Consider the following 27,950-nt stretch of genomic DNA (forward strand, 5'->3'; position numbering starts at 1 on the left):
TAGCAATTTATGTCTGTGAGAAACCCCTGAGACTAGTGACAGCCTAGCCTTTGACTCTATGTAGACTCAGGTTTGAATCCCATCCTTGTTTTAGCATGAGGCTGGACAACGCACTCTGAACCTCTCCTGGAATCAATGAATCTTGAATATTGGGAATACCATATGAGATGATGATCATATGAAATGCATACTTTCCGTTAGCACTCAAAAGACAAAGCTATTACAACCAGCAAAGTAGAGGCTTAGAGGAAGATGGTACCACTAATGCTTCCTTGTACAGTATAGTAACTATGACCCAAGTAGAAAAATCCTAAGGGGCTTTTAGTAACCATGCCCAGTTACTCTATGCCCAGTGAAACTTTGGACGTCTTTTCCTGTTTGGGCCTGCGCCTGGCTGCAGTTTGTCCAAAGTTTTCACAAACAGCCTACATGATCTCTGACACAGACTCCTAGTAACCTAATGATGCCCTCAAGCCTCAGAAACTACTGGTGCTGGAGAATGAACCAGCGACCTCATTCGTGCATGGCTAGCATTTTTACCATTGAGCTATATATAACACTCTAGACTTGGATGAGAAAGGACAAATGAGTAAGGATGCGGCTTTCGGATGTAGCTTTTCGGAGGGCTGGAAGAAAAACGGAATGAGCAATCACTTCTCTCTCTAGCGATCACTTGCTTATGGAAGCGCGAAGGGCTAGGGTGTTGGGAGTTAATGCAGATTACAGAGCTCAAGAGCTTTTGGAGGAGAAGCGGGCGGGAAGCCGACAAGCCGCTTCAGACCCTGAGACCTAAGCGAACACAGCATAGGGCGCACGCTTCAAACTAAAAATCACCACCAGAGGCGCCCCCCGCGAGCGCGCTTGCGTTGTGCGTGCGTGCGTGCGTGCGTGCGCACAGGCTTCTGGGAGGCCGCCTCTTCCCTCTCGGCCTCCCAGTTTCCCGGCGTGCTTCGGGCCCGCCAAATGGGAGGGGGAGACGCAAGATGGCGGCAGCCGCGAACTCCGGCTCCAGCCTCCCGCTGTTCGACTGCCCGACCTGGTGAGTCCCGGGGCTGCTGGGGCTGGAGCGGCCTGGTGTGGGCTAACCGGGGCAGGAAGGGAGGCTGGGTTGTTTGTTTGTTTGTTTGTTTCTTTCCTTTTTGTTTGAGACGAAACGAACGGCTCCAAAGGAGCCTGGAATGATTGAGGGAAAACTGTCCGCTGCGAGGGGCCGGGCGACGTGTGGAGGAACCGGGGCCCAGGCTCCGAAGAAGCCCGAGGTTGGGGGGCTCAAAGGCGTTCACTTGAGGTAGCCCTTGGGAGATCAGCTGCTCGCCGAAGTGCTTCAGGCCTTGGCCCCTAACTTGCCCCAACTCCTCATTGAGAGCCTGGTGCTCTCAGGGAGCATCATACCTGGCCCCCGTGGTGAACGTCCCGAGCGCGCACGAGCAGGCTTCCCTACCCGGGCCCGACCTGATGCTGCATCCCTCCGTGGCTGCTGCATCCTCAAGGCGGTGCAGACCCTCCTCCCGCGGACTGGGAGCTCCCCGAGGGCAGGGATGGCGCGGAACTATCCCTTGTTCTCGGTGACTAGACCAGCACGAAGCTCGGTACAAAAGACACCAGGACTTGCTGGAATACGTCCTTTTCATCCCTCGGGAAGTTGATAGGAGTAGTAAAATGGTTTAAGCTTTGAGTAGGTTGCAGAATGGATAAATACGCATTGCTTGCACGAGGATGCATCCGAGTTAGAGCCCTTTCTGCTGTTGCGGCTCCTCGCGGTTGTTAACATGTTACTTGTCGGTCTTCTGTTACATTGAGACCTTCAAGGGCAAAACCCACGCGTCCTTCTCAGCTCCTAGGCCCGAGTCACACACATCATAGGATATTCAGAAAATACATTTTGGCTTTAGTGTTCATTGTAACCTGCTTCTCGAACAAAATGGGCTTTTGTCCAGTGCACTGCCCTTTTCGCTAGTGCCATAAAATGTTGGAGCAGAACCGTGAGATGACTGGAATCTTCAATTAGACAGACAGGGTATATGTTTCTTCTGTGCAAATGTAAGGGCCCTGGAAGCAAATGAATGTTTGGCTGTTTTCTGGATTTCTTTATGCTTTTTAAAAAACATATCCATTTACTTCAGCCTACAAATTCTTTATCCACACCGGTCCCTGGCTGCACTGATTTCAAATGTGGGCCAGCCAAATATTAAGAGACTCTTTGAGATCACCTGTCATTAAATGTCAGGTGACTTGACATGCACACATCTCCTTTGGATGATAAAGCGAAGTATAGAGAAAAGTTCGGCTAATTATGTTTTTGTAGAAAGACCTCTTCAAGATACTTGATTTAGTGGGCATGAGTTTGATTTGCCCTAGTTCCCCAATTACACATCTCATTTGGTCTCAAGAGTTCATGGGACAATAGATTCTGCTTATTTTTGTGGTGAAACTAATATCGATCAGTACCCAAACTAATTTTTGTTATTGTTTGGTTGATTTAACATTTGTTTATTTGGGGGCAAGATCCTGGCTGGTCTGGAACTTGCTATATAAACTAGGATGGCCTTGAATTTAGAGTGATCCTCCTGATGGGAATTCAAATGTGTGCTGCTGTACCCAGCAAAACACATGGTGTACTCTGTCTTCATGTTCTGTCAGGAGTAGTAAATCTTAGCGTAAAACCCCAGGTTAAACCAGGAATAGTGGTGTATGCCTTAATCTTAGCACAGAGAAGATGAAGGTAGGAGGCTCAGATGTTCAAGGTCATTCTCAGATACAAACCCACTAGGGTTTGAGGCTAGCCTGGGATATATGAGACCCTGTCTCAAAAAAACAAGCAAAAAGAAACCTCTCTAGGTGAGGAGATATACTTATACCCTGGGCTGCTTTCTCTCTGAAGTGCATAGCCAGTGTTAAAATGCAGGGATTTTTCTTTGGGGGGGGTGGTCTGCCCTAAATTCAGATCCACCAAAATCTCCTCTGGAACAATTGAATCACTTGGGAAGAAAGTGTCAAAGGTAGAAAGAAGATCTCACAGTGAAGTACGTGACACTTCTGTTCGAACACGAACTAATTATAGGCTGGCAGGAAAGCCACGATGTTGAATGGGGTAGGGACTGTAAAAGGCATTTATGGACTCATCCTGAAAAATGCTTCTTTTTCCTTTTCTTTTCCAGGGCAGGCAAGCCCCCACCTGGCTTGCATCTGGATGTAGTGAAAGGAGACAAACTAATCGAGGTATTGAAATACACCCCCATTCTAGAGGCTTTTACCGGTGACTCACTTTTCCACCCCTCTCCTTTGCTTGTTTTCAGCAATGCTATTTTCTTCTTTGTTTTTGTTTTTTACGGTTTTTTGTTTCAAGACAGGGTCTTTCTGTAGTCCTGGCTGTCCTGGAGCTCCCTATGTAGACCAGGCTGGCCTTGAACTCACAGAGATTTGTCTGTCCCTGCTGCCCAGCGCTATGGTTAAAAGTGTGCGCCACCACACCGGCTTGGTTTGTTTGTTTGTTTGGTTGGTTTTTTGCTTTTTTTTTTTGGTTTGTTCTTTGGTCCCCCTGTTAAAAGCTCATGGGGGACTGGGGATGTGTCTGTAATAGATTGGCTGTCTAACGTTTGAACAACCCTTTTGGATTCCGTCTCCAGCACTCGACACTCTCCTCTCCCACGACACTCGGTGTTTCATTATTTCTCTAACCTTGCCAATGAAGATAGCTTTTTAACAGGTCATGGGCCTGCGGGGCCCAGACAAACTGGGATACATAGTTTACAATAACTGAGGAAATTTATGATATAAATTGAGTTTAAAATTGAAGCTGCTTCTATGAGATTAAGGGTTAGTTCCTTTGGGATGATATGGTTAGGTAGGGCACTTGTCAAAAAAGAAAAAGAAATGGAGCTAAAATCCATTCATTTAAAACTAAGTAGAAACAAAGTACGGTGGCAGACATCTTTAATCCCAGCACTCGGGAGGCAAAAGAGGCAGGTCTCTGGGAATTGAAGGCCAGAGGGACTATACATTGGGTCCCTGACTCACTCACACACTCTCTCTCTTTGTCTCTCTCATACTACATACACAAATATAATTTTAGTTAAACACTATAAAGGAAACTTTTATTGGAATTACAGCATCTGCACAGGTTTTTAGAGTCTATATCACACCAAACTCTAAAGTGTAATGATTAGCTGTTAGGTTATATTAGGGTTTTGTTGTTTGATTGGTGTTGAGACAAGACCTCGCTATGTAGCCCTGGTTGACCTGGAACTTACAGAGGTTCACCTGCCTCTGCTTTTCAAAGACTAGGATGTTATTCGTCTATATTTGAGATAAAGTTCCACTCCTATAGCCCATATTGACCTGGAACTCATTGTGTAAACCTGGCCGGTTTCAGAGTCTTCAGTAGTCAGTCTTACCCCAGTCTCCCAAGTGCTGGGATTGTGTGAGTCATCATATCAGGCTTATTTGTGTTAACATATATAGTTATGTACCAAGAAAGAGGGTAAGTCCACTGGTTTTATAAACATTAGTTTCAAAGCTCTGTTATTAATAGTAATTCTTTTTTTTTCTTCCCGAGACAGGGTTTCTCTGTAGTTTTAGAACCTGTCCTGGAACTAGCTCTTGTAGACCAGGTTGGCCTCGAACTCACAGAGATCCACCTGCCTCTGCCTCCCGAGTGCTGTGATTAAAGGCGTGTGCCACCGCCGCCAACTCTAAATGTAATTCTTTTTTTCTTGGTGTATATAATAAAAAACATACGGATGCCAGCTTGAAAGTGAGGGGTCTTAGGAATGGGGTGGGGTGGCATAGCAGGAGAATTGGCCTGTCTTGTTCAGCCCCTTTGAGTTCTTTAATGGAAAAGATCTTTCATGACAGGAGGAATCTCAAATGGATATTCTAGGAACGACTTTAATTAAAAATATCTGGAAACCTCTTTTACTCCAGGTGGTTCCATAGGAGAAATTTTTGTTGCTGTGTAGACTAGTGTGAAATTTGAAGACATATAGAAATCTGCTTTGTGTGCTGGAGAGCTGTCTCAACATGTAAAAGGCTTGCTATACAAGCCCAACAGCTTGTGTTGGATCCCTGGGACTCATCTAAATGTGGAAGGAAAGAACCAACTACACAAAGTTATCCTCCGACCTCCTACACTGCCTGTTTCCTCCAATACACACAGAAACAGAAATAATAATAACAAATTAAAAGATGAGATTTAGTTTGTTACTAGAACTCAGTAAATCTTTAGTTTGCAATAAGAATAAGCATGCAAGGGGCTGGAGAGATGGTTCAGTGGTTAACCATCAGAGGTTCTTCCAGAAGTCTTGAGTTCAATTCCCAGCACGCACACAGTGGCTCACAACCATCTATAGTTAGATATGGTGCCCAATTCAGGCATGCAGACATACATGCAGGCAGAACACTATTTCAAAGGACCTTTACCTTATTCAACACCCTATGATTATTGGTCTCCATCTGCTGGTATTGTTCTTATCTTTCAGTTCTACATGTGCTGAGTTGCACATCATTGTGAAATTATAATCCATAGATAGCAATTGAAATAGGCCTAAGCGGTGTGTGTGTGTGTGTGTGTGTGTGTGTGTGTGTGTGTATTTTGCCATGCTAGTTAGTGATTAAACAAGGGTCTCATGCATTCTGGGCAAGTGTTCTACTGCTCAGCTGTACCCGTTAGCCTAGGTGTGTTTATTTTAAGGATTTAGATTTGTTCAGCACTTGATACTAACCGAGCTATCTATATCCTAGTCTTGTTTCAAAGGCTTGTGATATATCGTGATAGTTGGGTTGAAGAAGTGCGATATTAAAGTAAAAGCCATGAGTCTTTTAGGCCCAGTGTGTAAAGACACACTCTGAGTTATAACTCAGAGGCACATCTGGATAGTGATCAGCCATAGATAGCCAAAAATTACAGCAAGAGCATTGCATGACTCATTCACTTTTTAACATACTTTCTTAATTATAAGAACTGTTTTTCATTAATATTCCCTTTTAACATTTCTGTGGTTGGTATGCTATTGATAGTGAATGTGTGCCTGTAATATAAGAACCCCCCACTCAATTCAATCTCTAATGTCTTTTGCAGCCTAGAATCATTGCTTTTAACCCACTGTGAACTCTGGTTTGTTAGCAGACAAGTTAGTGAGGACACAATCTTTATACATAAAAATATGAGTGAGAAGTACAGTGAGATTCAACCTTCATAAACGCTACCTTAGAAGATGGTGTTAATGTTTCAGAACTCTTCCATTACAGCTTGTAACTCACTATGTAGATCAGGCTAGCCTCACACTCACAGAGCTCTGCCTCTGCACCTGAATAATGAGTGTTTCCCCAATCACCATTTTGAGATAGGGTCTTTTAGGCAGTTCTGGAACTTATTTTGTATCCCAGGCACTCCTTGAATCTGTAGTAGTCCTCCTGTCTCAGCCTCCAGAGCGCAGGGAGTTTAGGAGGAGCCACTGTACCAGGCTTCCATCGTCTTAATAGTAACTTGTTTTTTTGAGGGGCAGTGTGTGTGTGGTTTTGAGTCAAAGTCTCAGGAGCTACCCCATAACTTTCCTGGAACTCACTATGTAGACCAGGCTGGCCTTTGATTTATTGTGATCATCCTGCCTCTACTTCCTTAATGCTGGGATGTAGTGATGTTTCATTTGTATTTTAATAAATAAAGTTTGCCTGAAATTCAGAGAATAAAACAGCTGCACTGATCAGCCTTACAGACCAGGCAATGGTGGCACACACCTTTAATCCCAGTCGCCATACTAACATGCCATAGAAACCTCGTGGTAGTAGTGCAAGCCTTTAATCCCAGCACTAGAGAGGATGGGAGGAGACAGCTCTCACACAGTCTCATTCTTAGATTCCTGGAGGCAGGATTGCCATTTTTGAACTGAAGTAAAGGTAAGAGCCAGGGGCTGGCTGTTTTGCTTTTCTGACCTTCAGGTTGAACCCCAATATTTCTGTCTCTGGGTCTTTATTAATCATGCTACACTGGGGTTACAGGTGTGCACGATCACAACCCACTTTAATCTGTTTTAAAATGTAGCAGTGGGGTGACTGATTGTCAGGCTGGCCATTACCTAATCTGGGGCCCCATAGTAGCAGCAGCATGTGGGCACTGCTGGGTGGAATTGTCCAGAGGTGACCCACAGATCCAAGCTTGAATTGACTGAATCATAAGCTAAGCTTGGGAAAAACTGAGTAACTGGTTAAAGAAAAAGAAAATGTTTTTATTTTTTTTGGAATATGACCCATGATACATACTTATTTACTCGTGTGTGTGTGTGTGTGTGTGTGTGTGTGTGTGTGTGTGTGTGTTCTGTTTTTTGAGATAAGCTTTCTCTGTATAGCCCTAGCTGTCCAGGAACTCATTCTGTAGACCAGGCTGGCCTCGAACTTACAAGGATCTGCCTGCCTCTGCCTCCCTCCCAGCTCTATTTACTCTTTAAAACATTCATAGCTGGTTTACACTTTAATACTAATGGATTAAGGAAACTATATAATGTAGAGGTTAGGTTTTAAATGCTCAAACTGGGGATTCTGGAGAGGTGGCTCAAGCCATTGAGAATCTGTCGTTTCAAAGGACTTGATTTCAGTTCCTTGTATTAAAGTTGGGCAGCTTGCAATCACCTATAAATCTGTATCTAGGGGATGAATGCCCTCTTTTGGCTTCCACCTGCACACATGACATATGTTGCACACAAACTCATAAAGTAAAAATAAACTTTTTTTCTTTCTTTCTTTTTTTTTTTTTTTTAAGGTGGGTCCCACTATGTAGCTTTGGCCTGAAACTCGCAGAGACTTGCCTGCCTCTCCCTAGAAGTGAAGGCATTTACCACCATGGCTGGCATTTTTAAATGCTCAAATTTAAATGGGTTTGTGGTATATGTATGTAATCTTAGCACCTAGGAGGTAGATGCAGGAGGGTCAGAAGTTCAAGATCATTCTGAATTATATAGCAAGTTTGAGGCCAACCTGGAATATATGAAATCTTGTTTTTTAAAAGGGAAAGAAAAAATAATAAATTGTAAAATTAAGTAGATTAGAATTTTATTTATTTTACTTTTTAATAATTTATTTTTTATTATATGTTCATTGGTGTTTTGCCTGCATGTATGCCTGTATGAGGGTATTGGACCCTGGAGTTACTGACAGTTGTGAGCTGCCATGTAGGTGCTGGGAATTGAACCCCACTCTTCTGGAAGAGTAGCCAGTGCTCTTAATCACTGAGCTCTCTCCAGCTCCTTTATTTTATTTCATCTTATCTTATTTTTTTAAATGTAAGGGGTTTGGTATGTCTCAATATTGCATCTCTAGAATGGAAAGGATGTCAACCCTAGGGGATTGTCGTCACTGGTCATACGATAGGAAACATATGGCAGGAGGTGGCAGGAGGGTGGCAGGTAAGAGCACAGCAGTTGTTGCTGCTAACAATGCCAGAAGTCTTTTTGCATGAGATGTGGGGACACTAATGCAGATGTCCTGAATGGTGAGCCCCCTTTCTGGGACATTACCTACTGTGAGGGTTGAATAGATAATCTTGGTTTCTAGCTTTGTATTTCACTGTGCATCTCTTCTAAGCTTTGTGCTGGCTTTTGTCCGGTTTGTTGTGTTGAGGGGTGTGTGTGTGTGTGTGTGTGTGTGTGAGAGAGAGAGAGAGAGAGAGAGAGAGAGAGAGAGAGAGAGAGAGAGAGAGAGAAATGAATAGGACCCAGGCTGACCTTGAACTTGCCTTAACCTCTGAAGTTCTTTCTGTGTTTTCTGATACAGGGTTTCTCTGTATGGCCCTGACTAATCTGGAACTAACTCTGTAGACCAGGATGGCCTCACACTTGGGAATCTCCCTGTCTCTGCCTCCGAGGTGCTGGGATTAAAAGTGTACCCCACATTGCCTGGCATCTCGGAGATTTTAGGAATGCTCCAGAACATAATGTTACCTTTTATTTAAATGAAAAAGACAGCATATTAAATGATGGTCATCCGGTGCTCATACTAGATTACTAGACCACTAGTGTCAGGCTAGAAACAAGAATGTGCCAATAGTAATTCCCGTGTCCTTCATTCTGTGACTGTAGTTGCAACAATAGTTGACTTTCCGTAGAGCATGATTCAGCTCAAAGGATGCACTTTTTTTTCTGCCCTTCCGACTCATTTACTGATGAAATTATCTTTTTTTAAGGAAAAAAGGTATTTTTGCTGTATGTGAGTATTTTGCCTACATTTATGTGCACTGTGTACATGCCTGATGCCTGTGGAGGCCAGAAGTCATATTCCCTGGAATTGGAGTTAGAGTTATGAGCCATCATGTGGGTTCTGGGCATCCAAATCTGGGTCCTCTGTAAAAGCAGCCAGTGTTCTCAACCCCTGTGTCTTCTTTTCAGCCCTATTTATTTCTATTTCCTTTGAAACAGGGTTTTACTATATAATGATCTTGGCTGTACTGGAGCTTACTATATACTCCAGGCTGGCCTCCAACTCTTGAGATCTCCCCTGTCACTGCCTCCTGAGTGCTGGCATTGAAGGCATTCAGCTATCACTCTGGCCCTTAGTAAAATTCTTATTTTAGCAACATATGGTGTCTTAAACCTTTAATCCCAATTCTTAGGAGATAAAGGCAGGGGGATCTCTCTGAGTCTGAGGCTAGCCTAGTCTATATAGAGTCTTATTTTTATTTTATTAACATTAGTGCTTTGCCTGAATGTATGTCTTTGTGAGGGTGTTGGGTCCCCTGGAACTAGAGTTAGAGCCAGTTGGGAATTGAACCTAGGTCCTCTGTGTTGAAGAAAGGTCACTTTTTGGTTCCTGGCCACCCAGCTAGCTTAGACCCGAAATAATCACACAGAAACTGTATTAATTAAGTCACTGCTTGGCCCATTAGGTCTAGCTTCTTATTGACTAACTCTTATATTAATTTAACCCATTTCTATTAATCTGTATATTGCCATATGGCTGTGACTTACCGGGTAAAGTTCCCAGCGTCTGTCTGTGGGGTGGGGGTGGGGGTGGCTTCTCTGATTCTGCCCTTCTTTCTCCCAGCATTCAGCTTCGTTTTCCCCACCTAGCTAAGTTCTGCCCTGATATAGGTCCAAAGCAGTTTCTTTATTCATTAATGGTAATCACAGCATACAGAGGGACATCCCACATCACCTCTGGAAGAGCAGTCACTACTCTTAATCACTGAGCCATTTCTTCAGTCCCCAGAGTTATATTTGAAAAAGAAGATGGATACAAGAATTCTTATCTCACAGGGAGAGGCCACTTACATCTAATAGAATTAAGAACAGTTTTGTTTTTCATACCAGTTCTATACTGTGGAGAATTGTGTTTAGCAAGATGAAATGTAATCCTCTGTCAAAAAGTCTTAGCCTAGTAAACGGCTTTGAGTGCATAGAGGTGGGTCTGTACAGAAAGCATAGGGGTGGAAGGTTCGAGACAGGCTTTTTCTGTAGCTTCAGCTGTCCTGGAACTCTCTCAGTTGATCAGGCTGGCCTTGAACTCACAGAACCACCTGCCTCTGCCTCCTGAGTACTGGGATTAATGGCATGTGCCACCACTGCCTGGCTCATAGAGCATTCTTCAGGTAAGTTTGTGCCACTGACTTGAAAGAAGTATTTAGAAATAGGTAAAGACATTCATTTTTGCTGCTCAATAGCCCAGATCCCTATTCTTCAGCTGACAGTCCTGCCCTGAAGACATTTTTGCGGAACTTGAATGAGACCCTTACCTTGGGGAAGAAGCCTATCATTTGGAATTTCAGTGGCAATCATGGAGTGGGTGAATAATGTCCCCCAGGGGCCAGAATGAACTAATGGAATAATATGTTTTCTGGTTTTTTTTTTTAATGACTTTTTTTTTTTTTTGTGCAATGATGTTTTGCCTGCAAGTGTCTTTATGAAGATGTGGAATCCCCTAGAGGTAGTTACAGGCAGTTGTAGGCTGCTATGTGGGTGCTGAGAATTGAACCCAGATTCTCTGAAAGAACAACCAGTGCTCTTAACCACTGAACCTTTTGGTTGTTTTATTTTGGGTTGTTTTGTTTTGTTTTTCAAAACAGAGAGTCTCTCTGTAACTGTCCTAGCTGTCCTGAAACTCTTTGTAGATCAGACTGGCCTCGATCTCACTGGATCCTCCTGCCTCTGCCTCCCAAATGATGGGATTAAAGGCGTAGTCAGTATGTTTTTATATTAGCTAAAAGTGAGAGAAGAATGCATGCTGGCCAATTTGGAGCTAGTGTGCCTGTGGAAGATGTTCTAGTTTGGATCTTATGATGGTCAGAAGCTTGTGTGGGAAAGCCCCTGCACTGATCTTGTTAGACCCTATACTTAACAATGGGAGATGCTTTTCTCAACTACCTGAAGTTTTACGTATTCAAAACCATTCACTTAGATGATTGGAAGTTTCTGCTAAACTTAGTTGCAGTAAGACTGAAGTAATAATGCAATTTCATATTTATTTAGAAACTGATTATTGATGAGAAGAAGTATTACTTATTTGGGAGAAACCCTGATTTGTGTGACTTCACCATTGATCACCAGTCTTGCTCTCGAGTCCACGCGGCCCTGGTTTACCACAAGCACCTGAAGAGAGTTTTCTTGATAGATCTCAATAGCAGTAAGTGCTCGCCCCTTCCCCACGCCCTGGTTTACCACAAGCACCTGAAGAGAGTTTTCTTGATAGATCTCAATAGCAGTAAGTGCTCGCCCCTTCCCCACTCTCTATGGGGACTGAAATGCTGTTTCAGGTCTTGGACTGGGAAACTTTTTTTTTTAAACCGGCTCTTCTTTATTTCTGAGATTCTCTTTTTTTCTTGAAATAATTGACTAAGGAGAAAAGATAGTGGAGAAAATAAAAATGGTGTGAAGGAACTCAGAATATTGATGATGTTCAAGTATTTGTGAGACTATGGTGAATTCTGATCAGTTGAAGCTGAAATCATGAATAGTGTCATTGGTATGCAGCAATGTAGGATGTTTACAAAATATTTGTTTTGAGCAACCTTTATTATTTACAATAGGTTCTTTATCCCAGGTATACTTTGCTTTAACTGAATTAGAACAATTTTAATTTCATAATTACACTATAATTAATAAGATTTTAAGCTTTGCTTTAAATAGTCTACAGAGATGCAGTTGAGCCTGGATGGTGTAGAATGCTAAAGTCTGCTTGTTTGCCACGATAAATAGAAAAAATGTGCAAAGTTGTACTTCTGCTCATCAGATTGATCCTCCCACCCACCCAAGCACACACAGACACACATCTCCCCGGTCCTTACATAAGGACTCCATGAGCTTTGTCTTAGAAGTACTTATCTTTTCTTCCCACTTCATAGCATGTGGAGTGCTGCCCTGGGAAAATTCAGACTCTGGTAGGATTTGGCATTGACCTTGCACCTGTGTTGGCCAGTCTCCTCTCCTGTGCTGGGGGGAAGCTCACGATGCCACCAGTTTTCATGTTCTTAGAGTTGTGGCTAGAGAGGGCAGACCACACCAGTGCTTGCCTCGTGCCTTGAACATGGCTTCTGCTAGATTGGACTCAGAATGGAGCCAGCCTTTCTGGCAGCAGAGACCAGGCAGTGGTGTTCGTTGTGGAGATGAGCAGATTTAAAGGTGTGTGAGAGATCCACTGAAGAGAGTCAGAGCTTCCTAACACAGGACAGGATGGAGTGAACCCAATGACTTTTTCATCTTGAAAAGGTTTTCTTTCTACAGTCATAGTGGCACATGTCTATGTTCCCAGCACTCGATGAGGCAGGAGAATTGTGAATTCAAAGTCAGTTTGGTTGACATAGGTCGCTTGAGTCCAAACTGACTACATAGTAAGGTGAAACCCAGCCCTAACTACATAGTGAGACCCTGTCTCAAAAACCAAGGGCTGGGGGCTGGAGAGATGGCTCAGGAGTTAAGGGCACTGGCTGTTTTTCCAGAGGATATGGATTTAATTCCCAGCACCCACATGGCAGCTACCAAGTGTCTCTAACTCTAGTTTCAGGGGACAGAACATCCTCACATAGACATACACAGAGGCAAATCACCAACACATATAAAATAAAAAGAAATAAATTAAAACAAACAAACAAACAAGGACCTGGGTGGTAGGTCAGTGGTGGGCTGTCTTCCTAAGAGAGTCAAAGATGATGCTTTCCTTCGAGAACACTAGCTGCTTTTGCCTTCTCTCCTTACGTTTCTGATGTGGTTATTCCCAGCTCATGGCACTTTCTTGGGTCACATTCGGTTGGAACCTCACAAGCCTCAGCAGATTCCCATTGACTCCACGGTCTCATTTGGTGCATCCACAAGGGCATACACTCTGCGAGAGAAGCCTCAGACGTTGCCATCAGCTGTCAAAGGAGACGAGAAGATGGGTGGAGAGGATGATGAGCTCAAGGGCTTGCTGGGACTTCCAGAAGAGGAGACCGAACTTGATGTAATTCCTTGTTATTTTTTGTCTTTGGGACCCTTGTTTTTGCAGTGTGTAGCCGTTCTTCCTAATTCAAAATGACAGTACTGTAGTAGCAGGAGGTTCTTCTCAGTGTGGTCGTGAGCCCTTGACAGTGCTTTTGGCCAGCTGTGACCAGGTTCCATGCACATGTGTGCATACCACTGAGTTCAGAATACAGAGTTGGCTTCCCAGGAACTGGAATTACAGACAGTTGTGAGCTACCATGTGAGTGCTGGGAATCCAACACAGGTCTTCTAGAAGAGTAGTCAGTGCTCTTAATTGCTGAGCTATATATGCAGCCCCTGTTTTCTCTGTTCTTATGCCTGTGTAGAGCTACATTGTCCAGTGCAGTAGTTGCTAACCACATTTCATGTATTCTGTTTTCACATACCTTTGGGTAACATGTTTAGAATTCAGTCAACTCTGTCATGAGTCTATAAACAGCATAACTTTTTTTTTAAAGATTTATTTATTTATTATGTATACAGTATTCTTAGTATTCTGCATGTATGCTTGCAGGCCAGAAGAGGGCACCAGATCTTATTACAGATGGTTGTGAGCCACCATGTGGTTGCTGGGAATTGAACTCAGGACCTTTGGAAGAGCAAGCAGCACTCTTAACCACTGAACCATCTCTCCAGCCCTTAAACAGCATAACTTTATACAAAGTTGAAGATATCATTGTGGAAGGTTCTCATTAAGTATGATCTAGAGTTGAGATAAAGATTGTGGGAGCCTGCATAGATCCCTGAGAATCTGCATGTTTTGCTATCTGTGGAAAGTCCTTGAATGTACACACACACCTTGTATACCCATGAAAGACTGTAATCTCTGTCGTCACAAAAAGTTCTGCTGAACAACACTAGCTTAGCAAAGCCAACACTTGCGTTCCTTTGGCCCTTTTCGTACTGACCAGACAGCTCAGGAATCTTTAAGAACTAGATTGCTTTTGGACTGAAGAGATGGTGTAATATGAAGGGGCCAGCTTGTTGGGGTTTCTGTCCCGCCCGGTACCCCACAGCTGGCAAGTTCCAAAGAAAATCACACACAGGACTCCATAAGATTATAAACTGATTGGCCCATTGGGTCAGGCTTCTTATTAGTCCTTGTAACTTATATTAATCCATTATCATTATCTATGTTAGCCACATGGCTTGGTACCTTTTTCAGCTGTCAGCTCACATGTTGCTTCTTTGGTGATCTGGGCAGGAATGGCAGAGGGAGCTTCCTCCTCCCTAGCCTTATCCTATTCTCATTGCCCCGCCTCTACTTCCTGTCTGGTTGACCCACCTATACTTCCTGCCTGGCCAATCAGCTTTTTATTAAAATACATGATTGACAAAATACAGACAATTCTCCCACACCAAGATGGCTCAGTGGTTAAGTTCACAGGCTATTTATTGTTCCAGAGTACCCTGGTTGATTCTCAGCACCCACATGGTGTCTAACAACATCTGTAACTCCAGTTGCAGAGTTGTGGGCATGCACATGGTGCTAGACATGCACACAGGTAAAGCATCCACATACATAAAATAAAGATAGATAAACAAAATAAATTTTAAAAAATTAAAGACGAGGCTATTTTTGTTTTTATAGTTAAGGATGCCTATATGACCAAGCATTTTATAAAATTTAATTTCAAAGTGATAAAAATTTTGTTCTTTCAATCTTTCACTTTATTTTGGTGCTGGGAATTAAACTCAGGGCCGGGTGCATGCTAAGCACTCTACAACCATCTGTATCTCCAGCCTGTTTTCAAGAGACTGACCCCAGGAATTTGTGATTTCATGTGTCTGTTACTATAGTGGTGTGGTTTGTCTGTTCACATGGGTTTGTTGTGGTGGTTTGTTTTTGTTTTTGTTTTTTTGTTTTTTTGTTTGTTTTGGTTTTTTGAGACAGGGTTTCTCTGTAGCTTTGGAGTCTGTCCTGGGCTAGCTCTTATAGACCAGGCTGGCCTTGAACTCACAGAGATCCTCCTGTCTCTGTCTCCCGAGTGCTGGGATTAAAGGTGTGCGCCACTACTGCCTGGCGCAAATACATTTTTAACCAGCCCTGTACATTTACTGGTTCCTATACATTACAGCAGCTTCCCAGCTTGCAGAAGAAAAACGGGGAAATAACAATGGAGAAGTCATTTTCTTATGAAGTAGCCGCATATCTAGGGGCCTTGGTGCTTGGTAGTCACTCTTGTCTGTTCCCCTCCAGGCTCTTGTGTGTTTCTGTCTTTCAGTTCAGTGTGTTAGGTCCTCCATGAATTTTTGAAATATCTCAGGCTGCAGTACAGGTTGGAATAAGTTCGGTGAAGTGAAAAGAAGCAGGAAGCAGTGCTAAGGCCAAATGAATCATGAGATAGATGGGCGGGTAATTGTCAGTAGAGCTGAGGCCAGGTGCAGGAAGAAGACTGGTAAGATGTTAATGCCAAAAATTAAATGCACTGCCAGTGTTCTTCAGAATTTTAACGGAGAAAGTCAAGTATGATGACTCATTCTTGTGATTTCAGCACTTCATCACACAGAGGTGAGGCAGGAGGATTGTTTGAAGTTTGAGAACATCCTAGTCTACATAGATCTTGTCTGTCTGTGTCCCTGCCCCCCACCACACACACAGAAGAGGAGTGTGATTGTAAAGAAGAAGCTACTGAGGTTTAGTTTTCTTTTTTGTCTGTCTGTTTACTTTAAAATAAATCTTAGTATTCTTCCCAGGGAAATTTCCTTTAATTTTTGGCATAAAGTCATGGTAGTGCTCCTTCAAGACCAGGAAAGTAAACCACCATACCTCATTTCAGAGGCCCCCTGTTCCATGACAGCCTTTCCCCTCCGTTTAAATGGCACTCTCCCATGGTCAGTGAGGATGCTCCATGTTCTCTATTAATAGTTGTAATTAGGACAGTGTGAATCCTCTGAGGGCAGAAGGCAGTCTCGCTGGCCTTGGGGGGTCAGTGGGCCCCAGATGCTTTATCACCTTTTATTTAGTATTTTCTCTGTGAAATTCCCTATGTGCTAATTCTAGCCTTTCCTGTGTGAACCTTGGCTTAGAACTTGACAGAGTTCAACACTGCCCACAACAAACGGATTTCAACTCTGACTATTGAGGAGGGAAATCTGGACATTCAGAGACCAAAGAGGAAGAGGAAGAACTCACGGGTGACTTTCAGTGAGGACGATGAGATCATCAACCCAGGTGAGAGTGCTCCCTAATTTCCTTTTTTAGTAATTATTTTATTTCATGTGCATTCATGATTTGCCTGCGTGTATGTCTGTGTGAAGTTGTACTCCCTGAAATTGGAGTTATGGACAGTTATGAGTGGCCATGTGAATGCCGGGAATTGGGAATTGAACCCAGGTCCTTTGGAAAGAGTAGCCAGCCAGTCTCTTAACTGCTGAACCACCTCTCCAGCAGCCCCCTAGTTTCTTTTGATGGAAAGGTTAAGGTCTCAGTAGCAAGCACAGTCTGTGGGCTGTTGTAAATGTTCCTGACAGAAATTAGCTAGAAGGTGCTCTACTGAGCAGAGATGATCTCTGGAGTTCACTAGCACAGTACTGTGGACATCCAGGCATTATCTAGTTACCATGTAAAAGACGGGACTAAAGGATCGGCTGTGACCTGTATAGTATATAAACAAGCTCATTCTCTGCTGACCCAGTATGTCGTGGTACATGAAGGTTTAAGTGAGGTATGGCTTTTGGTGCCTTCACTCAAAACAGCATTCTTGTCTCAGGTTCTGAATGGGTTTGGTAGCTCTAAGGTTGGAGTGCCATCTTGCCACCATGACTTACATTAGAAACTCCTCTCTGTCCCCTGCAGTCTGTGTGGAGATGACAGCAAGGTGAGAGCATCAGTTTGTAGGGAAGGGTGCTGCCTTAGGATTCGTTTGCTGTGCAGAGACACCATGACAAGGCAATCCTTATAAAGGAAAACATTTAACTGGGGCTGGCTTACAGTTCAGAGGCTTCCTCCCTTACAGCCATGGTGGGAAGCATGCCAAGTATGCAGGCAGACATGATGGGTGCTGGAGAGGTAGCTGAGAGTTCTGCATCTTCATCCATAGGCAGCAGGAAATGACAGTGACACACTGGACAGGCTTGTGCTTTTTAGAGCCCACCCCCTAGTGACACACCTACTCCAACACGGCCACACTTCTTAATAGTGCCATTCCCTGTGGGCCTATGGGGACCAATTTTTATTCAGACCACCACAGACTCCTAAGTTTGCCAGTTTGTTGGGTCACTGCTCATTTTTTGAGCTCATGTTACATTTCAGGTGACTGATAGATGGGTAGTACCGAGTGACAGCACATGCGTAGTGTGTTCAGGTGCTGAGAGAATGACTTGCAAGTTCTACATTCAAGTTCAAAATATCAGTTATTTAAATGGGACCTCTGCTCCACTGACAGCCCATGGCGGGGTGTGGGGCCAGGAATGACTAGTTACTTAGGGGGTTTTCCTTCAATTAGAACAGCCTGGGTTCAGGGTATGTTGGGACTAATCAAGTGTGCTTCAGAATTGCAGTAAGAGAAGATTGGGACAGTCACCCTTGTGCAGTCCTGAGTGAGCTCCTGAGTCCTGGTTCTCAGTCATTTGTAGAATCCTCTGGATGCTGGGGCTGTAAGGGAACAAAGGGAAGCCCAGCTCCAGTAGGCCAAAACCAGAGCCTGTGGGTACCAGGGAGTTAGCCTGCATAAACAAAAGAAAGAAAAACCGTCAAATCCAAGGCTTATGTTTAGAAAGATAATTAACCAGGCGGCAAGCAGATCTCTGTGAGCTCGAGTCCAGCCTGGTCTACAGAGCGAGTTCCAGGACAGGCTCCAAAGCTAGTTTCAAAAAAAAAAAAAAAAAAACAAACAAGCAAGCAAAGAAAAAAACCAGAAAGACAATGACAAGAAATCCTACGTCTGTAAAATAGCTTGCCAGGTAAAGGCTTTGCTGCCAAGTAAGTTTGGTCACCAGAACTTCTGTATTAAAAGAAAAGACTTTCATAGACTTGCACTTACGCACACAGAGAGATACATACATTAATGCATACATAGGTGCTTAAATGAAAAGCCTTTAGGAGAGGGGTACCTGTGATGAATCTGGGGCGTCTGTCCAGTGGCAAGTACATGTTATAGTGCATGAAGTGGATCCTACCCAGAGCAGTGGTGTTAAAGGAAATGTTCAGGCAGACTAGATGTCCAATCTGAGAAGCTTGCTCAGGGGTCCTCATAGTTTTCAGTACCAGGGATGGAAACCAAAGTGCTGTATGTTCTAGGCTAGTTTGAAAAAAAGAAGTCAGAAATCAGCACCATGGAGCCTTACCACGCAGTGTGTTAGTTAGACAAGGCATCATAGTGCTTACCTGCCTACTGAGGCATCTCTCCAGCCCCAGGGAGTTTGTTCTGGAGACAAGGCCTCTCACTAACCTAGGAGCTGATTAAGCTAGGCTAGCTAGTTCACGTACCACCATGGCAGGGTTTTGGTTTGGGGGTGTGTGTGTACACTCTCACGCATGTGTACATATATATGCACAGATGTGATGTATGTGTACCGTGTACCTGCAGAAACCAGAAGAGGGCATTGGATCTCCTGCCCTCTTGAGTTAAAGTGGTTGTGAGCTACCTGATGTAGGTACTAGGAAATGAACCGTATCCTCTTCAAGAGCAGCAAATGTTCTTAATCACTGAACCATCCCTCCAGTTCCCTTGTTTTCTTTATTTTAATTTGGATTAGGATAGCTTTTTATTTATTTATATATTTAATGTATGTGTTAATTTATATATGTATATGGGTGTTTTGCCAGGAAATGTGTCTGTACCACATGCATACCTGCAGTAGCCAGGGAAGGGAGTCAGACCCCCTGGAACAGGACTATGTTATGAATCGCTATGTAGGTGCTAGGAATGGGATCTGGGTGCTCTAGCTAGTGCTCTTAATTTTGACTGATCTGTTTCTCCTTTCATGCCCCTGATGGATCTCATGTAACCAAACTCAGTGCTGAATTGCTGATTTCTCCTGCCTCTACTTTCTGAGTGTGTATACCACAGTGCCTGACTTAATATGTCTGTGTTAAAAGTTTAAGGTGGATGGCACCTGAGAAACAGCGCTCGTTTTCTATGATGATATTAAGCTGACGGTTGCTTAAAGTTTTTTATGTGCTTTCTACTCAGCCTTTGGTGATGCGACTTTTATATTCATTGTGGAGCAGCCCAGCCACCTCTCTGCTTGGTGTTGGGGCTGGAGCGATGGCTCAGCAGAGGACCCAGGTTCCAAACCACCTGTAACTCCAGCTCCAGGAATCTGACGTTGTCTGCTATACTCCATGGACACATGCACTCACTCATACACTTATCCACACTTACGCAAAACTGAAAATCCAGAGTTTTCCATTTTCAGACAGGGTATCACTATGTAGCCCCAGCTGGCCTGGAAGTGTATGTAGGCCAGCCTTGAACTCAGAGAGATCCACCTGTGATTTGTTGTAGCCTGTGGTTTGGTACTATGAATTCTTCAAAGGCAGGGTAGTACACACTCTTCTCTGTGTGGTAGCCAGTGCTTGAAGCTGAAAGAGTGACTGAAAGTGGATTCCATACCGCTCTTGAGTGAGTCCAGAAGCTCTGTGGGGTAGTGGGGTGTGTCTTAAGCCAAGAAAAGGAACTGCTTTGACAGGCTATTCAGACCCTCTAGTGAGAGTTGGGAACTCCTAAACCTGTTCTTTGCTGGTGAACAGACATGGCAGTATATGTGGTTATGGCCACTTGTCATTACATTTTTCACTAAATGGTCTGCTGTTTTATCTGCCCTCAAAAGAGAAATATATAGAAAAGGAAAGAAAAGGCCTCTGGGAAGGCAGTGCATCACACAGGCCTGATTCTGGTTGCTTGGATTCAAGTCCTGGCTCCTCCCGTCTCAGGCAACCAGACCAGCCTATTGCATTGTTTCTTCCAAACCTTGGTCTGTTTCTTACCTACTCAATGTGGTTCACCTGTCCCTGCCTCATGGGGTTGTTGGGAAGACTTACCACATTAGTATTAACGTACTTAACGTGTTAGTACTTAGTATTAGCTTAGCTATATTTTCCCGTTTGAACAAGCTGATGGTTTGATGTGCAGCGGAATCCTTTTTTCTTCCAACCGTGCTCTCATGTCTTTTTGCAGAGGATGTGGATCCCTCTGTCGGTCGCTTCCGGAACATGGTGCAGACTGCAGTGGTCCCAGTCAAGGTAGGAAACACCTATTGAGAGTGTTTGAAATGCTAAATAGTCTGGGCTCAAAACCCACCTTCAGGATATAACTCTGTTGTAGTCCATATGCTTAGCAGAGTCCTGACTGATCCCCAGCACTACATTACCCCTCCCCCCAAAAAAAGGAAGAGAAAAGGGGAGGGACTGTCCTATATAGATAATTGTTTATCTGTGTAGCTTTAAAACATCTTGTGCTTCTCTCCCTTTAAAAAATTCTTTTTAATTTCATATATATATATATATATATATACACACACACACACCACATGCTTGCCTGGTGCCCTAGAAAGCCTGAGGGAGCATTGGATTTGCTGGAACTAGAGTTACAGACAGTTGTGAGCTGTTATGTTAATGCTAGGAACTGAACCTGGGCCCTCAAGAAGAGCAGCCAGTGCTCTCACTTGCTAAGCCATCTTTCCAGTCCTCCTCCTCCCATTTTTCATCCTCTGGGAATACCGTTACCCTCACCGTGTGTCTCAGAAATCCTGGAGTCCTTGTACAAGGACTTGAGGTGGCCAGCCAGAATACAGTGTACTAACAGTTTTCTCTGGAAGTGTAGTCATCTTCCCTCAGTGTGCAGATGGTTCTACCTTCCTTTTGTCTTCTCTGCTGGCTCAAGGTGAAAGAGAAACATTGATGTGGTTTAAAAATTATTTTGCCTGTCAGTGGTGACATGCACCTTTAATCCCAGCACTTGGGTGGCAGAGGCAGGTGTATCTCTGTGAGTTTGAGGCCAGTCTGGTCTACAAAGTGAGTTCCAGGACAGCCAGCACCATTACTCAGAGAAGCCCTGTCTCAAAAAAACAGAACCAAAAAAAAAAAATATATTATGCCTTTTTAAAGATTTATATACTTAATATTTTTATGTATATGAATGTTTGCCTACATGAATTTGTATGTATTGTATGATGTGTGTGCCTGATGCCTTAGGATGTCAGAAGAGACTGACTGGTCCCTTGGAACTGTTCTGGATGATTTGAACTGTCATGTTGGTGCTGGGAATTGAACCTGGGTCCTTTACAAAAGCAACAGGTGGGGGCTGGCAAGATTGCTCACTGGTTAAGAGCACTGCCTGCTCTTCCAAAGGTCCTGAGTTCAATTCCCAGCAACCACGTGGTGGCTCACAACCATCTGTAATGAGATCTGGCGCCCTCTTCTGGCCTGCAAGCATACACGGAGACATAATATTGTATACATGATAGATAAATAAATAAATATTTTTTAAAAGAGAGCAACAGATGCTCATTACTACTGAACTCTCTCTTCAGCCCTAGCCATGCCTTTACGTTATGCACAGGAGTGGCACAAATTGAGGATCCTGTCTAGATCTCAGGTTACGTTTACAGATCAGTGTGTTTAGGAATGGAGAGGTAGAGCTTACCAAAATGCCCTCATTCTCAGCATGTTGAGCTCCTTGGTGGGTACACATTGCCCAGTACCCTGACAAGATACCTGCTGCATAGGTGCCCAAAGTACTGGCAAGAAGCTAATCAGCATTGCTGAAGGAGGTTTGAGCTGTTTAGTCTTTAGAAGGCAGTTGTCTTTGATCCCTGTAAGGAATGGATTCTAGACTACTCACACTCTCAGCCAGGTACCAGAATCCACAGGTGCCCAAATCAGGTACAGAGAATGTGTTACCTGCTAGTTCCTGCACACGTCTCTGCATGCTCTGGTGCTGAGGGTGGAGCTCTCTGACTGGTACCATCCCCAGCTCTTCACACTTTAAATATCTAAGTTACTCTGTTTTCGAGACAGGGTTTTTCATAGCCTGTCCTGAAAGTAGCTCTGTAGACCAGACTGGCCTCAAACTCAACAGAGATCTGCTTGCCTCTGCCTTCTGAGTGTTGGGATTAAAGACGTACACTACCACCATCTAGCTAAGTTACTCTTAATGCGTACTACATGGTAAGAGCTGTTAGGCTAGACTAGAGGAAGAGCTTAATGGTAGAGCATCTAGACTCAATCCAGCAGTACAAAAATAATTTGTTGTTACACTTTATTGTATGAGTAATAATGAGCCAAAAAGGGAAAAAAGACTACATATTCCCAGGAGAGATGATTTCTTTTCCACAAATGTCTTCCATCTAGTTTTTTAAATCCACACTTGTGGAACCCATTTAAAGTAAAGTAAAGGTAATAATAATGATGATGATAATAAAACTCTAGGAGTAGGACTTGATGGTGCCTATCATTGCAGTGCTTGGGAGATGGAGGCAGGATGATCAAGAGTTCAAAGTCGCTGGACAGTAACGACACATGCCTTTAATTCCAACACTCATGAGGCAGAGGCAGGTGGATCTCTGTGAGTTCAAGGACAGCCTGGTCTACACAGAGAAACCTTGTCTTGAAAACTTTTTTAAAGTTCAAAGTGATCTCAACTGCATAATCAAATTCAACACCAGCCTGGCTCCATTTAGATTCTTTCTCAAAAACAGCCGACAAGATAGCCCGTGGGTAAAGGTCCTTGACACCAAGCCTGCTGACCTGAGTTCAAACCCCAGTGTCCACAGGGTAGGAGAGGACTGGCTGCTGCAGGGTGTTTCTCTGCTACCAGAAGTGCATTGTGGCAGACATACACATGTGCACTTTATGTGGGGAGGGGATATGAGACAGGGTTTCTCTGTAGCCCTGGCATTCCTGGAACTCACTTTGTTTACCAGGCTGGCCTCGAACTCATAGAGATCTGCCTGCCTGCATTTTGAGTGCTGGGATTAAAGGTGTGCCGCTACCACTACCTGGCTTAATAAATAAATTTTTAGGTGCAACAAGCAAGAGTTCTGGACAGGGCAGCTATTTCATGTAAGTGGTGCAGTGGGATAGAGTAGAGCATGTGGCGTTCTCTGCAGGATGCCCTAATCCTGACACTCTCCTGAGCTCCTCTCTCTCCATCTTTTCGTATGCTCTGTTACCATACAAAGCCAGCAGGTGGCTCTGTGTCGATGTTACTGTGGTGTATGTAACACATAAATGTCTGTTATCCCAACAGTTTGTCTGTGTAGTTTGAGTTTTGACACCCAGATGCATGTGTTTAACCACCACCTCAGTTGAGATAGGGTGCTCCCCAACCCTTTAAAACCAGTCCCCTCCCCTTGGCTCTAGGTCCCTAGTGAACCACACGCGTTCTTGACGCAAATTTGATTACTCTTGAACTGTTTAAAAATTGGGCACCCAAGGCCAGGCAGGTGTGGTGGTGCACACCTTTAATCCCAGCACTCAAAATGCAGGCAGGTGGATTTCTTAAGTTTGCAGCCAACCTGGTCTAGAGTGAGTTCCAAGACAGCTAGAGCTACACAGAGAAACCCTGTCTTGTAAAAACAAAGCAAGCAAACAAACAAAAAAGGGGGCACCTAACTGGGTGGTGCATGCTTGTTGTTAGAAGGCTGAGGCAGGAGGCTTGCTATGGTCCAGAAGTTCAAAGCTATATGTAGTATATAGTGCCAGTTGAGTGAACATGGGGTCTTCCTTGTTGCAGAGACGAAGTTGCCTGAGGAGAAGTAAACCAGCCCTAGTTGGAGGTCAGAACTGATTAGCAGGGTGACTGCGAACAGGCTCTGCCGTACGGTGACAGTGAGCCTCTGCCCTGCATCTTAGAAACAAGTTTCCAAAGGAACTGGGCACCCAACATGGACTTAGCACTTCTTATGTCCCCTGCCCCCAAAATAAGTGAATTATCACTTTAATTTCCTACTTAGCATCAACCTAAGAGAGGATGGGGTTTGCCCTTCAAATAAAGAATGGTCATAGTCAATACTGGTAGTACACGCTTTTAACCCTGGCACGTGGGAGGCAGAGGCAGGTGGATCTCTGTGAGTTTGAGGCCAGCTTGGTTTATAAAGTGAGTTCCAGGAGAGCCAAGACTACACAGAGAAACCCTTTGTTGAAAAACCAAAACGGGGTGGTCATTTGCTCATTTTATTGTGAGTTGTATTTATGTATGTGTGTGGGAATGTGCACATTAGTGGATATGTGCCCTTGGAGATCGCAGGAGTGGGATCCCCTAGAGCTGAAGGTAAAGGTGGCTTTGGAACACAGCAGTGTCCTCTTTCTCAGCTTGATTTGGACAACCAAGCATTGCTATATTGTTAGCTGGTAGTGGTGATGCATGCCTTTAATTTCAGCACTTAGAAGGCAGAGGCAGATGGATTTCTCAAGTTTGAGGCCAGCCTGGTCTCCAGAGTGAGTTCTAGGACAGCCAAAGCTACACAGAGAAACCCCGTTTCTCCCCCCCCCACCAAAAAAAAAAGCAAAAACAAACCCAAAAAAATGTTCCAGTACTGTATAGGAGAGACACTGTCTCAGAAGAAATAAAAAGAGCCATTGCTTAGCTGGCATCAGATCCTGAGAGTTCAGGAACAATGGGCTACAAAGTGGAACTTTTCCCGAGTGTTAGCTTTTCTAAGGCTAGAATGGAAAGAAATTAGGGCCTCACCTTATATCTCCTTTCTGTTTTTTCCCCTCTCCTATGGCAAACCACAGAAGAAACGGATGGAAGGCTCTGGCTCCCTAGGCCTGGAGGAGACAGGAAACAGGCGCATACAGAACTTTGCCTTCAGCGGAGGACTATACGGGGGCCTGCCCCCTACACATAGTGAAACAGGCTCCCAACCGCATGGCATCCATGGGACAGCACTCATCGGTGGCTTGCCCATGCCATACCCGAACCTCGCCCCTGATGTGGACTTGACTCCTGTTGTGCCGTCGGCAGTGACCATAAACCCCACACCAAACCCTGCAGTCTATAACCCTGAAGCTGTAAACGAACCCAAGAAGAAGAAATACGCAAAGGAGGCTTGGCCTGGCAAGAAACCCACACCTTCCTTATTGATTTGATATTTTTGGCTATGGAGCGGGTGGGATGGGTGGGATGGGTGGAGGCTGGCAAAGGGGCTAATGAACTAAGGAGGAAACTTTCTGTGTGTGCGGTATCGTCTTTCAGAAAGTCTCCTGGGCTCCTAACATGTAATATTGAGACTAGGGGTGGGGCTGAAGTACCAGTTAGAGACCTGAGTCAGAACACAGAAGTGTGGAGATAGGCTCCTCAGGCCCTAAGCAGACTGCCCTGGTGTTCTCCCTCTGCCTCTGACTAGGGCCGTTTTCGGCACACACGGCCAGATGGAATCCAGAGCTATGGAGGAGGCAGGAGCCTCATTTAAATTCATTTCCCTTGTGAGTCCCAGGTAGCAAAATGGTTGCCATGGATCCCAGGTTGGTTGGCATTCTTCACTTATCAAACCAAGGTATAAACTCAAGTGTTCTCTTAGGTCCATGGTTTTGAGGTCCAGTAGCTAGGCCTTTCTCCTCTGTCCTTTCTGCTGGAGTGAGACCATTGAGTTCCCTTTGTCTGTGGCCAGTATCATGGGCACAGGTTTATGAGTTTTTACGGTATTGTTGGACTTGACCTATTTTCCTTGTCCACTCGGAACACTCCACTTGCTAGTTGGCATTTAGTTCCTGTGCTGCCCTCCTGTGGCATCAACTTTAGTGTGTGCCATGAGGAAGTTTCTTAAGAATATGACCAGTCAGGGTGGCTCACGATAAACAGAAGACTACTTTGCAAGGACCAGGTTCGTATCGGGAGGACATTGCCCAGCTGTTAGTTTGGAGAATCCCCTAAAATCCCCCTTCCCAAGTGGAGCGTTCTGGTTATTCAGAGCTCCAGGCTAGACCTGGCTAACAGGAGACAAGGTAGGAACCATTGTATGAGCTTTGTACAGATTTGTACATTTGTGTAATAGGGCCTTTTCTGCTTTAAGTGTAGCTTTTTACCTGTAACCTTTATTACATTGTAAATTAAATGTAACTTTTGTCATTTGGGTGCGGTCTTGAGTCTTGTTGCCGGGAGACACTTGTCGGGCATGACTGTTGTCCTGGGAGTTGGTGCTCTGCCCCCTGTAATTACCACAAATAAAGGTAGCCCCCAAAGAATGTGAAAATTCTCATTAGAGATTGTAACCTCCAGACTGAGACCCCAGGGTTCAGGGTTGAAGAGGTGCCTGCTGCCCTTGGTCAGAACATAGAACAGGTACTTCCAAGCAAGGGGTGTGGACAAGGCTTAAGGCTGGTGTGTCCTGGAGTCTCATTCACTGCAGAGACAGGGCTTTCTAGGAAGGGACCAAATTCCAGTCATACAGGTTAGCTCAGCATTAGGGAAGCAAGGACAGTAGGACCAGAGACTCAGAGTCATCCGTGGCTGCATAATGAGTTCAGGGCCTGCCTGGGCAACGCAAACCTCAGCGACCTAACCCCCGGTTAAGAAGATTGAGCTTACAGCAGAAGCAGCCTCGAAGGAGTAGGGATAGATGAAACCATAGTGCAGAAGGCTGATGTCTCCAGGCTGTAAGGTGAGTCCTCATCTCATGAAGATACTCTTCAGAGTCTAATGACTAGTCATCCCCTGAGGCCCTTCCTGTGTGCTGTGGGGTTTTCTCACCTGAGGAGAACTGGACTCAGAGATAGGTAAGTTGTCTGTGAAATTCCAAGCACAGGTTTACATGGCTGCCTGGACAAGGAACACGAAGGGACGGATGGATCTAAGTTGTCTGTTGCCACTCCGTTATGCCTGCTGGTGTCTCTGTTTCTCCTGTTTTGAAGTTTTAAAATGTCCATTAGAGGTACGTGGTGGCATACACCTTTAATTCTAGAACTCAGGAGGCAGAAGCGGGGGGGGGGGGTGGATTCTAGAGTTCGAGGCCTGGTCTATAGAGCAGGTTTCAGAATAGAACTACACAGAGAAACCCACCCTGTCTCAAGAAACAGAAGCAACAAAAATAGGGGTTGTCTCAGTAAAGTGCATGGCACATAAGTACGTGAGCCTGAGTTCAAGTCCCTAGCACCCCAAGAACCACACTTCAAGGCATAGGTATATAACCCCTAACATGGGGACAGGGATGTGGGGGCCAGAGACAGACAGATCCCCAGATTCATTAGCTAGCCAGTCTAGCCAAATCCAAAACTCTGAGGGCTAGTGAGAGACTGCCTCAGGGAATGAGTTGGAGAGCAAAGAAGGCAGACACTCAAGGTCAACACTATGTGCACACATCCATAGGGAAACACACATAGGGGTGTGCACATCCACAGGGATGCACACATCGGGGTGCACACATCCACGGGGATACATATTCACAGGGACACACACATAGGGGTGCGCACATTCACGGGGATACATATCCACAGGGACACACACGTCGGGGTGCGCACATCCACGGGGATGCACACATAGGGGTACGCACATCCACAAGGATACACACATAGGGGTGCACACATCCACGGGGATACACACATAGGGTTGCACACATCCACGGGGA

The 27,950-nt window shown here is 44.5% G+C and overlaps 1 protein-coding gene and 1 non-coding gene across 3 annotated transcripts; both read left to right on the forward strand.

Annotated features, from left to right (window-relative positions):
- The first annotated feature begins 888 nt into the window (after positions 1 to 888).
- On the forward strand, positions 889 to 26,455 carry Ppp1r8 (protein phosphatase 1 regulatory subunit 8). Of its 2 annotated transcripts, XM_048434135.3 has the most exons (7): positions 889 to 1,039; positions 3,159 to 3,219; positions 11,451 to 11,604; positions 13,196 to 13,416; positions 16,467 to 16,611; positions 20,561 to 20,625; positions 25,123 to 26,455. In XM_048434135.3, the coding sequence occupies exons 1-7, from the start codon at positions 984 to 986 to the stop codon at positions 25,474 to 25,476; spliced, it is 1,056 nt and encodes a 351-aa protein (XP_048290092.1). In that variant the 5' UTR covers positions 889 to 983; the 3' UTR covers positions 25,477 to 26,455. The 2 variants fall into 2 exon arrangements, with proteins under 2 accessions (XP_048290092.1, XP_048290091.2); XM_048434134.3 differs by lacking the exons at positions 889 to 1,039; positions 3,159 to 3,219; positions 11,451 to 11,604 and adding an exon at positions 11,620 to 11,682.
- Positions 5,704 to 5,869, forward strand: LOC125400553 (small Cajal body-specific RNA 1). Its single transcript, XR_007231992.1, has one exon.
- Positions 26,456 to 27,950: the final 1,495 nt, after the last annotated feature.

This window comes from Myodes glareolus, chromosome 3 (genome assembly GCF_982192425.1).
Source record: "Myodes glareolus chromosome 3, mMyoGla1.1, whole genome shotgun sequence".
Lineage (NCBI taxonomy): Eukaryota > Metazoa > Chordata > Mammalia > Rodentia > Cricetidae > Myodes > Myodes glareolus.

Bases quoted from the DNA above. Each gene is read 5' to 3' on its own strand.
- Ppp1r8 (XM_048434135.3), top strand. From the start codon at position 984: ATGGCGGCAGCCGCGAACTCCGGCTCCAGCCTCCCGCTGTTCGACTGC. The intron at 3,220-11,450 runs GTATTGAAATAC...ATATTTATTTAG, and splicing joins AAGGAGACAAACTAATCGAG to AAACTGATTATTGATGAGAA. The intron at 13,417-16,466 runs GTAATTCCTTGT...ACCTTGGCTTAG, and splicing joins AAGAGGAGACCGAACTTGAT to AACTTGACAGAGTTCAACAC.